The sequence below is a fragment of the Rhinichthys klamathensis genome, unplaced genomic scaffold (genome assembly GCF_029890125.1).
Source record: "Rhinichthys klamathensis goyatoka isolate OS25496 unplaced genomic scaffold, OSU_Roscu_1.1 h1tg000059l_1, whole genome shotgun sequence".
Classification (NCBI taxonomy): Eukaryota; Metazoa; Chordata; class Actinopteri; order Cypriniformes; family Leuciscidae; genus Rhinichthys; species Rhinichthys klamathensis.
The window spans coordinates 3,415,921-3,428,643 of NW_026606604.1; the positions used below are offsets into that span (position 1 = coordinate 3,415,921).

The 12,723-nt window shown below is 43.7% G+C and overlaps 1 protein-coding gene across 4 annotated transcripts in view; it reads right to left on the bottom strand.

Annotated features, from left to right (window-relative positions):
* Window positions 1-12,723, bottom strand: part of zfhx4 (zinc finger homeobox 4) — a 77,288-nt gene that overhangs the window by 47,230 nt on the left and 17,335 nt on the right. For all 4 annotated transcript variants that reach the window (XM_056248956.1, XM_056248958.1, XM_056248955.1 and 1 more), the window contains exons 2-3: window positions 7,985-10,572; window positions 6,340-6,842 (exon numbers count right to left, since the gene is read on the bottom strand). In XM_056248956.1, the coding sequence (XP_056104931.1) occupies window positions 6,340-6,842; window positions 7,985-10,526 (3,045 nt within the window). In that variant the 5' untranslated portion in view covers window positions 10,527-10,572. The remainder of the gene's footprint in view (window positions 1-6,339; window positions 6,843-7,984; window positions 10,573-12,723) is intronic.

A 12,723-nucleotide genomic window follows, 5' to 3' on the forward strand; every position in this document is an offset into this window, starting at 1 on the left:
AAGCCCTAGCCATAGCTTGCATTCCACGGTCCACTCGACATACCACTGGCCACTTTGAAGATTACTGAAATGTTTGCCTTTGTTCTCCGGAGAATCACAAAAACTAGGCAGCCTTCTTTTCAAATACACTGCACCTTTGGGTGAACCATTAGGCTTGGTGGCATTCAGTAAAGCATGATATCAAGGGGAGACTAAGGTGAGCATTCAAATGTTGGAAAATTAAACAAAAAGGCCATCTGGATCTCACGGAAATGCTTTTAACAATTATAAAAATGATAATTCAACGGGTTAATTTAACTAAATGTGGAAAAAATCATGGGTGTAATCCCAAACAAGTGAGGGGGACTTCTATCAGATCTATTTCAAAGCATTAAGGATTACTAGTAGCAGTCTAATCCTGCTGAACCTAAGGGGAGGTAAATCGTATTGTGTTGGAAATCCTGGCCAGGAAAGAACAGGAGGTTAAATGAGTTCTTTGCTCTGTAATCGAATATCACACTCTACTTATCTATTCAGTGAGCACCTAATGTTTAAAATCAATTACTTGAGGAATGCTTTCTTGCATTCAGGTCTGTTAATGTGAGCAAAAACTGCCACCCATGACTGCTGCTCTGTCTTCACTCGGGCATCCGTTCTGGGCCTGGCTCTTATTAAACGACACACGTCAATATTGATCTTAATTCCAATCTTTTCTGCAAACTCTCTCTGTCTTTGCCGTTAATTGTGGACCGACCTAATAATCTTTGGGATGACTCTTCTTTTTTTAAACATGCAGCCTTGCGTGTAGCTACTTAAAATAACTGGGAGAATAAAGGTTAACACTGAAAGAAAAATCTCAGCTGAGTTACAGGGGAGACCTCAGGGGAACGTGTGATGTTCAGGCATACATTTATTGTTCAATAATGCTTTCCAGACAAAGTCATATGTTTGCTCTCCGTCTGTGTCTGGAGAGTTAAAACAAAGCTAATTACCTTCAGCCAGCTATTTCACCAAGAATATCATATTATTGCAATTCAAGTCCTTCCACGGCTGGCCTTATCAGAGAACTGTGAGTCATCCTTTGTTAAGCTGGGCCCAAATCCCATGAGAAATGGAGGGGTGGAGAGGGGAGTGAAAAAGAGAGGAAGAAAAAAAAAAAAAAAGAATGAGGAAAAGAAAGGAAAGGGGTAAAAATGACAAACTCCTGCCACTCTTTGTTCCTGGGAGTGCCACGCTCCCCTTCAGGGCTCGGTAAGTCTTATTTCCCCTGCTATGGTTCCCATACCTGTCAGACTCAATAGCCTTCACAGTGCCTGCACATAGACAAATGGGCTGACCTGGCCGGCCTCTCTGACCCAGGGCCAACAGGAAGATCACATCTGGTTATTAATATCAGAGCATCCTCATATGGCGGCCCCCCACCCATCTCACAAGATAGAAAGAAAAGAAAACAGCAAAACAGGAAAGCACCAAACAGAGAGGGGTGTCTGGGGCGCCACACTTTATCACAACGCTTTAAGTTGTCCGTCAGCAAACGTTAGTCCTGTGGGGCCGGTGTGGAGATGACCATCTGCTTATGAGCGGGGAGGGCATGATGGGAGAAATACCTATTAATATCTATGAGGATTAATGACAGCAGGGCCTAGCTGAAGCCTGGGCTTTGTGTTTGCACCCACACTCGTCTGTCTGTATGCTTTAATTATACCCCCTCCCCCTCGCGCCCTCCCCTGAAAGATTCCCATTGTAATCCGCGTGCAGGTGAAAGACGAGAGCGTCTGAATAATCTGGCCTCGCTGTTGGGTCAGAGCGGGAGGCAGAGAGAGAGTGCTGACATACTTTTATGCCTGCAGAGAGTAAGTGGATAAACGGACGCGTTTGTGAGCCTGTGGTTTTGTTTGCATTCGGAAAGTAAAGCGCAGGCTTGCATAAGGTCGTTTGGAGGGACCTGTTCAAAAAGTCCTCTGCCACTGTGGGGACCAGCTCTTATTGACAAACAGCAGAGACTGGGCCACATCCGCTTTTCTTTTCTGGCCATTCTCTCTCATCTCCTCCCAGGTTTGGATGCTTTCTATGAGGTAGTGTCTAATTTTGCAGATAGCATGAGAATAAATGCAACAAACACGGTTAAACCATCCAAATCTATCGAAAACAACATATTTTGATGCACTTCAGGCTGGTTATAAGCAATAGTTATAAGCAACTTTTTACGGAACATAAAAGAAGATATTTTGCGGAGCAAAGATGATGACCTTTAAATTTCTAATTTAAAGGTATTTTTTGAAGGATGTTGTTTTCAAAAGTCATTGGGGTCCAATGCTATTTACTTTCATTATATGGACAAAAACAATTAATACATTATTCAAAATGACACGAGAATGGATAATTGTCAGAATTAAATTTTTTGATGCCCACGCAGGAGATGCTGGTTTGAATCCGGCCTGTATTTATTAAAAAAACTGTGGAAAAAAGCCCCAAAATAAAATACAATGTGTATTTTCAAGGGACAACAACAATGATGATGATGCTATATGAAGGCTCATGCAAAATAGATCATCCTCGTTCTTCTATAGCACAATGGCTTTTTATGCAAATACCCTCAACTCAATCTCCTGTCCATTTTACCATCAGATCGGGGGAAATGACAGACAATAATTTGAGCTGCATATATATGGGGCATTTGATTTTCAAATGAGAAGGAGTGAGGCTGACCTTCAGTAATGAATGTGCTGTAATATAATGTGCCCATCAACCGGCAGCCATCTTGGTATAGAAAGATAGAGCAAAAGAGTGAGAGAAAAAAAGGGGGAAATGAGGAGGAAATACTGAACTTCTGGAAGAGAATAAAGGGGGAAAAACATAAAAAAGGGTTGGGAAAAGTCTTTTGATAAATCTGAAATTCCAGTCTCCTCACTCTCACATTCTCTCCTCCTCCCTCTTTTTTTCTGCTCCCCTCTTTTAATTTCCCCTCTCATTTCCCTGCCCCGACCAATGGTGTTGCCATCCGTATCATGGATAATGAGATGGGCTATCTGCCTCTCCCTGGGGACAAGGCCACGGAAAGCCAGTCTCTGCAGCTCCATCTCCCCGCCTGCCTCCGCCAGAAAGAGGCGCATTATGTGTGCTACGGCCCCTGTGGCTCAAAACGGGGAGAAAGGAGACAAGGAAGGAAAAAAAAGAAGAGGAAAATACAAATATGGAAATGGTGCCTTGCACTCCAGACAGACAGAAAATTCTGCTTGACTGATGACGGATGCTCTGGGAGGGGGGGTGGCTGCTGTAATTAAGCAGTTCATAGCCCCTGACGCGCAACTGGGGGATACACGCTGGACATCCTTATGTGCTGCACACAAGCCTCCAGAGAGGAGAAGTACAGAGAGAGAAGGGAATAGACAAACAGAGGGGGAGGAAAAATGAGAGTCAGAGTGGGAGATAGAAGAGAAGAGCACAGCGAAGACCACCTGGTGAACAGGTGTGGGTCGTATATGCCTATATGCGCTTCCAACATATTGCCCATGAACATTCTTGGCTTCAAATGACCCAGCGCCCAGCGCAAATCGGCTCTTTGGAGCAACACACATTTCTCACCGTTTCTTAATCAAGCGTTACACCGCCTTTGAATGGCCTTGACAGATTTACACTCGACTACATCTGCGTTTATTTGAGTGCTTATTAACGAAAATTGTATAACTATAATATATCATTACTGTAGGCTAAAAGCAAAACACTAACAGGTCAAGAATATGTATTGTATTTATTTTAATAGCCAAATTACTTCATAATAGTGAAAAAAAATCCAAGGCTGTTTTAGGTGTGGGCTTGGGAGCTTTAAAACCACCTATGAGAAGCCATAGTCTTTCACAAAAAGGAAACATTGCACTGCTAATGTAATTTAGGTCTTTTTTTAATGTCTGGAAAATCTGAACTCTTCTACCCCCCCACCAAAAAAAATTTGTAGGTACAAAGCTGCAATAAAAATACTGAATATGCTTTTTGTTTGTATCCTCAATCATTTGGGGCCATAATGATACTTTATGTTCCGGGGCTCATATGGAAAGGTCATCAATACTTTGTTCTTTAGTGCGCTACCCTTTCACCTTTGAACATAAAAGACGAGGTGTTTTTCTAGTCAAATAAAGAAACCTCTTTTTCTTTTTTCCCAACATTTACTACCAAATATACAAGAGCGAAACGGTCCGGTTTCTGCCAAAAGCATTAGAAGCCGCATCTGTAGAACAGATTTCCCTCTCTCTGGGTAAAGGTGGGGGCGCAAGGAGATGAGAGAGCCAGAGCGAACCCCCTCACCCCCTCTGTGTCAAATGGACACTCTTCTCTCTCCATCAAAATTCAGCCCCCATCACCTGTTCTAATATTTCTTAAAATGTGAGCCAATAAAACTCAAACGAGTAGAAATCCATTTGAGTGTTAATGTTTTTTTGAACCTCAGCAAGTACTTTAACTTTTAATAAAAACTATACGAACTACAGATTAAATTAGATTATATGTCTCTCTGTTAGACAAGATAACTAATTTCCAAGCTTCAAAAGGAAAAACACAACTGTTGTGCTGGTTTAGGATTAACCCCAAAAGATAGGGACCATTTTAATTCTACATATTCTGCATAGCCCTGTGCTGTTCTAGAAAAGAAAGGTGTAAGTGTAAGTGTTAGTGTTAGTGCCTAAAAAAAAAAATCAGGTAAACTCTAATTAGACATTTCAGAATCAAAGCAAACAATCATGTCAATAATCAGGCAGTGACCCAACTACACGTGCACGTGAAGAAACAAAACTACTGCGAGACTTACTAAGATCATAGCTAAGCTATGCCTTTCTCTTCTTCTAATCTCCAATCTATTTGTCTTTCGATGTGATCCCAAATGCTCTCTGTTGCCATGGAGCCTTTTTATTTGCTTAGAGAATTAGCCAAGCCCCCTGACCCCCCACCCCTTTCTAAACTGCTGAGGATTTCAAAACATTCCCATGGACTGTGTCTTTAATGCCAGGCCTCCAAATACCACATGCGATTCTTTCAGCCCTTTATTTGCCTCATGCTGACTTCACCCATTGGAGGATTTGCCCTTTGTTGTTTAGTTACTTGCTCTGTATTTCTAACACTGTCTGAATACATTAATAACACGAAGCAGCTCAAAGTCTCATTTCTGTTATTAAAAAAAAAAGTAAAACCAGACCATTTGTTATTCTCGGAAGGCCTTTTGAGCATTTGGTTCGGACCTAAATCTTTTTCAGGAGGTTCTCGGTGTGAAAGTGACAGTAGTTGTACCTTCCTCTTAAAAAGCCCTTTTTGGATGACCATATGCGTAATTGGGTCAAATAAATGAATTGTTCGCATTATTGCCATCATCACAAGGCTGCCAATTTCTTATGTAGTCTAGCCATTGTCAGCTGCCTGCTAAATTCACTTTTCTAAATATACAGCCCAGTACGGCTTACGAGCACACAAGTCAAAAGTGACTAATGCTGGTCAATAGATCCTCATTAAGTTAATACAGTTTATCCAGAGGAGTCCACTAATGTGTCTGGGATGTGATGCTGGTCTATGATTTCAGGATGTTAGTATTATTGTTTCAGGCAATCACACAAGTCCAGTAAGTCAACACCCAAATGCACTTAAGAACAGGATGAGGCTGCAGTGGCCTCTGTTCAACCCCCACCGCTTTGGATCAGTTATCTGCCTTAGGCCTGGCGCAAAGCAGTAAATTATGACCCGCAAATCAAAAAAAGAAGGTACATTAAAACATGATTTGTACATGTCAAATAACTGGTATAAAGCAGGAAGATCTAAAAAATAATCGTGACATTTTCCCTTTCTTATGCATGCGGACAAACACACGGGCACACGTTCAAAATTCGTCAGCTGTTCATATGACGCTGTTATACGCTGGCTGATGGGGCAGCTTTCTACAGAGGTGAAAATTCAGTGAAGTGCTATAACATTGGCCAACTGTTAAACATATTGATATTTCTGGCATAAATTCAATTAGGTTTGATTTCTGAAATGCATCATGTAAACAGGCTGACTGGCATATTCCTGTCTTTACAGGAAAGAGAGCAGAGGAAACTGGGAAAAGGTTGAGCATGGAAGGCCAAATCAAATTTACAGCTGGACTAATGACATTTGACATCATAAAAAAACAAGGTGCTAGAAAACAACTGTTCACATTTTGTGTTCTTTTGACCATGACCACTGAATTAACTGTCCGCCGTCAAGTGCAGTGACAAAATACGTATAATGCAATACAAGTTAAATAAAACAAAGTAAATATTAACCTATGTGACACAGAGAACATACAGAACTAGGACAGTGGGTCATGACACAGTTCAACACAAAGTAAACATAACTGACCTTGTAGACCTTCAGCGCCGCTTCGTGCCTCTGGTTGGTTGCATGCAGTCTCAGCTTCTCCACACTGTTGCTGTAGTAGTCACAGGCATTGCACTTCAGGTGCACGGGGTTGCCGATGGCAATGCACTTGAGACGCCACTGGTTGGCTTTGCCACCTTCCTTGATGTGGGCCACCAGCTGATACTTCTGCATGTGCTTGTCGGTCTTGCAGTGTAGCTGGAAATTGGCCTTGAGCTGCGTGTTGTAGTTGCACAGCTTGCACTGGTAGACGTCTCCCATCACGGCTCTCCACTCCTCTTCCGGAAGCGTTCTCTCTGCCGCCACGTGCCCGCTGAGGGCCTCCAGGCTGTCAGAGCTGAATTTGTTGCACACCGCGCACTGGAAGAGTTTCAGCAGCGGGTCATTGATGCAAGGTGACAGCTCCCCAGCAGAGAGGACGGACAGGTCATCACCCATTAGCTGACCACTCACAAGACGCAGCTCCGCAGGCAGCTCATTATTTACTGCGGAGAGAGAGAGAGAGAGAGAGAGAGAGAGAGAGAGAGAGAGAGAGAGAGAGAGAGAGAGAGAGAGAGAGAGAGAGAGAGAGAGAGAGAGAGAGAGAGAAGGAGAGAGGGAGGGAGAGAGAGAGAGAAGGAGAGAGGGAGAGAGAGGGAGCAGGAGAGAGAAGGTGCAAGAGAGAGAGGGAGAAGGGGAGGTGGGGCATAGTCACAGGGAGGAGAAAAAGAGAAAAGGTTTTTTTTTATTAAATGAAATTTTAAAAAAGAGCTGAGAGACTGGTGTAGGGCACCCATACAAAGGGATTTGATAAAATAAAGCCCCAGTAAGGAGTATGGCTTTTATAAAGCCTTAACTATAAAAAGCTATAATAGGATTGAATCAGGATCAATTACAATCATCCCTTTCAAGTTCTAAACTCCCTCATCAGATAGCTTTAATTACTCCTACCAGGCATTCCTGAGTTTGTACTCAGGCACGTTTTTCTCTCTCTCTCTTTAAAGACATGAACCTGATCAATATAAAACGAGCAAGCTTCAATGGTAGTCCTAAAAATTAAAATAAATAAAAAACAGATCAGCTTACATCTAATTATAATTTAGTCTTTGATCTCTGCAATTTTAGAAGCAAACTGGATCATTTTCCTTACCCTCAACCCCCTGGAAAAAAACCTTTGAATTGAATAATTACACAAGATCAAGACAAGGTACAAATATAGCATTTTGTCAGACAGAGAGTTTCTGAGTTGCTAGATAAAAGTACTCCATGGAAACAATATTTCTTGACAGGCTAGTGTATATGTGTCAGTCCATACTAAGTACGGCGGTAAAGATCCATGAGATGAATACACAGGCTTACAGAAACAGATTCAGAAATGCTGTGTTTGGTCTTCATCGACAAAGTGAAAGAACAAAAACTGCTACTACTAGTGTTGTGTGCAATCTGTTCCCTACAGTCCGTGTTAAGGGTGGAGCAAAGGAGTAAGCTTAAAAAAATGAAGAAGCAGATTCTCACATGGCAGCTCAAATCACAGAACATACTGAGAGCAGGATACAATAATGACAGGAGTAATAAGACCAGAGTCAGTGAAGGAAAGAGAGAACAAAAGAAAGTGAGTGACAAGCATATCCAAGGGAAAACTACTTACCGTGACCAGGAGCCAGAGCTGCGGCAGTGTTAGGGTCAAGCTGGAAGGGGTTGATCATCATCTGTGGGTCTGAAGGGTTATCCAGTTTCATCCCAGTGAGGCCGATGTTCTGGGCCAGGTAGTACTGGTAGAGCTCCGCCTCAGCTGGCGCCAAGCCTAGATGCAGGTTGTGCTGGATCTGCTTCATGTTCTGCTGAAGAAGCATCATGTTGTGCATGTGTTTCTCACTTGTCATATGAATACGCAAGTTGCGAGCCACGTTGGTCTCATAGTCGCAGACCTCACATCGCCACGTGGGCTTCTGTTTGGGCTTGGAGGGCGAGGGTGTGCCACATCCGCTCAAGCCGGCGTTTGACACAGGAGCAGGGTGGTTGTAGATGGCTTCCGTTCCTCCGTTCTGCAGCGTCTGCACATTGTTGAGGTGCTTGTCTGACTGCATGTGTATGCTAAGGTTGCCTTTGGTGGTTGTGGAATAGTTACACACCTCGCAGCGGAAAGGTTTGTAGCCACAGGTGTAGCTCTCGCCCCGGGCTAGTCGAGGATGAGGCTGGCCCGTGCGGCAATAGGCACAAGAGCCTCCAGACTCTGGGTGTTTCTCCTTCATGTGAGCATCCAGGGTCTGCTGGTATTTGTAGTGCCAATTGCATTTGGGGCATTTCAGCGTCTTGCAGGAGTTCCGTGAGTGCATCATAGTCATGTGACCACCAAGTGAACGGGACGAACCTAAGACAGTGTCGCACTTGGGGCATTCAATTCCACTTCCAGGAGAGCCCTCTCCTGGGCCAGGGGTGCCAGGGGTGCTGGGCGTGGCAGCATGCTGGTGCAGTGGGCCTGGGCTCTCGTCGTCTCGTCGCATCAGGTCAAGAGGAAGAGATGGAGGACTGCCATCCCTACCGCTGTTGGAGTCGCAGCCTCCACTCGTAGAGTCATTGCTGTAGTCCAAGCTGGCAGCAGCTTGCTTTGTCTTCTCTAGGTCATTGGCAAAAGTCACAGAGGAAGTAGTACCCCTTTCACTAAATTTTAGCACACTGGACGAAAAAGGAGAAATGCTTTGGTTTAAGAGAGGGAAATCTTTGCTACTGGTACTATCTCCAAGTTCACAAACACCATCATCATCGAGCTCGTTCGAATACATGTCTTCGTCCTCCTCAGCATCAGCCACATCTCTGGGCTCGCATTTGATGGGGAGCTCACCATTCGCATGCAAAGTGCTAACGTCCTTCTGCCGTTCACAGTTGCTCTCCTGATCCCTGCACCCAGCCCCTGGTGACGAGCGCTGGAGAAACGCGGAGCAGACGGGGGACTTGAGCGCCGAGGTGGCCGCAACCCCGAGGTTCAGTTCAGCCTTTGGCATCTGGGCACTCCTGGGCGACTGGTCTGCAGAAGACGCCAAACTGGCACTTCCTTTCAGGAAGGCGAAACCAGCCTGCAGGGAATCACCGTTATCCATGTGAAAGGTGTTCCACAGGCTGTGAATGCCTGGATCAGGGCCCATGAAGTTTGCAGTAGAAAAATGTGGTAACACAGAATTGTTTTTTTTTGGTTCCAGAAAGCTTATAAGAGGTTCTTTGTCTTTACCAATGCCCTGTATGATGGCAGAGACATATTTATTACTAAGGAGCTTCTGCTCCTGCTCATTGAGGGTCATCCGATGATCATGCACAGCATGGGTTACAAATGACCTACTATAACCAAAAGACAACTTGCACAAGAAACACATCAGAATAGGTTTCCTTTTCCCATCACTAATGCAACCATCAAATTTAGACAAGTCCACATTGTTTGGAACATCTTTGGACACACAGGAGTTTTTGGCTGCACCATCAATGGTAAGATAGTCTTTATCACTCTTGTGTCGGAGATCGTAGACACGGAAACTGTGCAACACAGGACCATCTCCTGCTAATGCTGAGGTATTTGGGAAAGCCTGATCGGCCATAAATGGTTTCCCGAGGGATGAAGCGATGTGAAAGGTATTGATCACTTGTGGATAAAAGGACATGGGGGCTGTGGCCGACTGCTCAGTCTTGTCCCCAGCAGCAGTTTGGGAGTTTGACAACAGTGCTGGGGAGAAGAGGCTTTTGACCCCTGACTGGGCATCCTGGCCACCTTCTTTGGAGTCCTCAAGAATAAAAGCTGAGCCATCTGGCTGGTAAACTATCTCTCCTGTCAGGTTCTCTACATCGCTGTCCTCAAGGTCGCTGACCTCGCTCTCGTTCTCGTCCTTCAGAAGGGGAAGGCGAGCGTTCGGGCAGTGGTGCTCCATGTATTTTTGTAAACTAGAGAAGGAAGTGGCACATTCGTTGCAGGGGATCTCTTTAGTGGCCACGCCTATCGCATTCTCCACGTTCAATCCTGATGCAGTCTCTCGACGGCTCTCCTCCTTCCTCAGGTTGTCATCCGCAGGGCTGTTTTCCTTGTCAGGCTCCATCCCAGGGACTTTCTCTGGCACCTCATTATCAAGATGTGTCGTCTCACGTAGCTTTGATATCTGCTGCCCATTTTCCTGCCTTGAGAGAGAAGGGGAGTCACAAGTTTCCATGGTAATCGCTACATGGGGATCTCATTTCATCCAGCCTGTCAGGGACCTGTATAAATAAAAAAACAAAAGAGAGCAAAGGCATATTAGAATGTGTATAATGATGAAGTACCTGATCTTCAGCATGTGCTGTCCTTGATAATACAGAGAACATTCCTGCTCTGCAATTACTCGTGAATTAGCTCAAAAATGAGCAGCAGAGATCTATCTAGAAAAAAGGCTGTATAATTTTAAAAATGCACAGACACACACTTAGCAGATTTTAGCAGAAGTTATCAAGAGATTTCAATAGTTATAAAAAAGGTTTAAGTATGAGACTTTTTCAATAGCCAGTGCAGCACTCCCCTTAAAATCAATCCACTCCCACACAAAAGTTTCTGTGAGCCCCTTTATCACTGCAACAATTACAATAAGCAAAGAAAAGGGGGATGAACCACCACATTCAAATCATGACCACTTTGGAAGAGAGAGGCGGTATCTCTTTGGTTTCAATGTTATTCAGTAAATCAGCTTACTCCAAATCTTCCCTCGGAGAGATCCCCCAGCAGGTATCTAACCAGCCCTGAGTAAGCAGCCATCCAAATTCTAACCCACGTTTTTGCCTCTCCGACAATCACCCCAAACTCAAATTAATATTTAGCACACCCAGTACAGTCACCCCGGGAGGGCCGTCTTGCAATTTCTTTTCACTTTTTTGTTTTTCATTTTTCATCCTTGGCAGCTCACAAAAACCCAAGCACATAAAGCACACCATTTGAAATAACATTGTGATGTTATCTATCCTGGATGGCTGCCCATCTCCCAACTGTCACTGCCTCAATCAGGGTCTCTCCTGGCTTTCACAAATCATACGTGCACCTTGCTGATGAAAACCCTTCAATCATATTTTTTTTTCTTGGACTACAGACAATTTATTCTCAAGGCTGGCAATGCAGATTCAAAGACTTGGACTCTGCACATAAGTTTGGACACTGAATGGAGTTGAAACCAAAGAGCATGTGCCTACCATGCCCAGGCTCTGCGAATGAGGCCCGGAGAGCGGAGAGAAACCCAGCTGCTCCAAATTTTCAGGGTGATATCAGTGTGTGCAGAAGAGGTAGAGATTTGTGGTGAAGGCCAACTATGACGGGCTTGCAACTGCTGTGCTTTCAATTAAAATGAAATACACTCAAGACAGACTAAGAATTTTAAAACGGCAGTGCCTCCTGTGCCAGGCTTTATTTTCTAATTATTCTCAAGAATATAGGAAATCTGATAATAGCTTATTGAACACGATGCAATTTGGAAAAGCACTTTTTTTTCAAATGGGAATGAGGTTGAAAGATGATGCAAAATTAAACAATGCCATGCCCTCTCCACCTAGCTGTGTGTTGTGTTTTTTAGATACCTAAATACGTTGAGGATATAATATGAATATTGCACACAGAATTTTTATATTTTTACTATTTAAATCAAGTATAATCTCATCAGCTACAACAAAGAAACATACAGAAATAAAAAAATAATGCAGATAAGCTATCACATTAAAGAACTGAAAATTAAATTGTATAATAAATAAGACGGTGAGGGTGATCTGCACAATGCACTGTTGTGAAAATAAAGACCTTAGATTCCTCCCAAATGCCCTGAGAGCAAAACTGTGCAGCAATTAGTGCAAAATTAGCACCTATTAAAATTAGTTTCACACAAGAAGAGAAAAAACGGTGTGTCTATGTATGTGTGCAGTGGGGGTCATTTATGTAAGCCGAGAGGAATACGTCTCCAAAAACGCACGTTTGGCAGGGAAGAGAGGGCTAGATTACAGTGTTCTCCTGTGATAATTTCTGCATCTCCTGGTGTAAGATCACAGAGCCAGCAGCTGTGCCTCCAGGGCCTGTGGGCGCTGGGTGAGTGTGTGAGCCGCACACAACATTCCAGCGACGTTAACACAAAACCCACTGCACATCATAAAACAAGCAACCTTCACAAAACACACACTCTCCCTCATGTGTCTACCTTGTCAGAGGCTGCCTGTGATTTGTTTCTGTTGAATTCAGACTTTAAAAGGTATCAAATACAATATGGAAGCTGTAATTACACACCTGGTTTCCTCATTCTCTTTTTTCTTTTTCAGCTGGCAGAAAAACAGAATTTATGCAGAGATTTTGTGTGCAACTATATGTGTTTGTTGCTTTCCTTCCAATCCGTAGCACACAACATC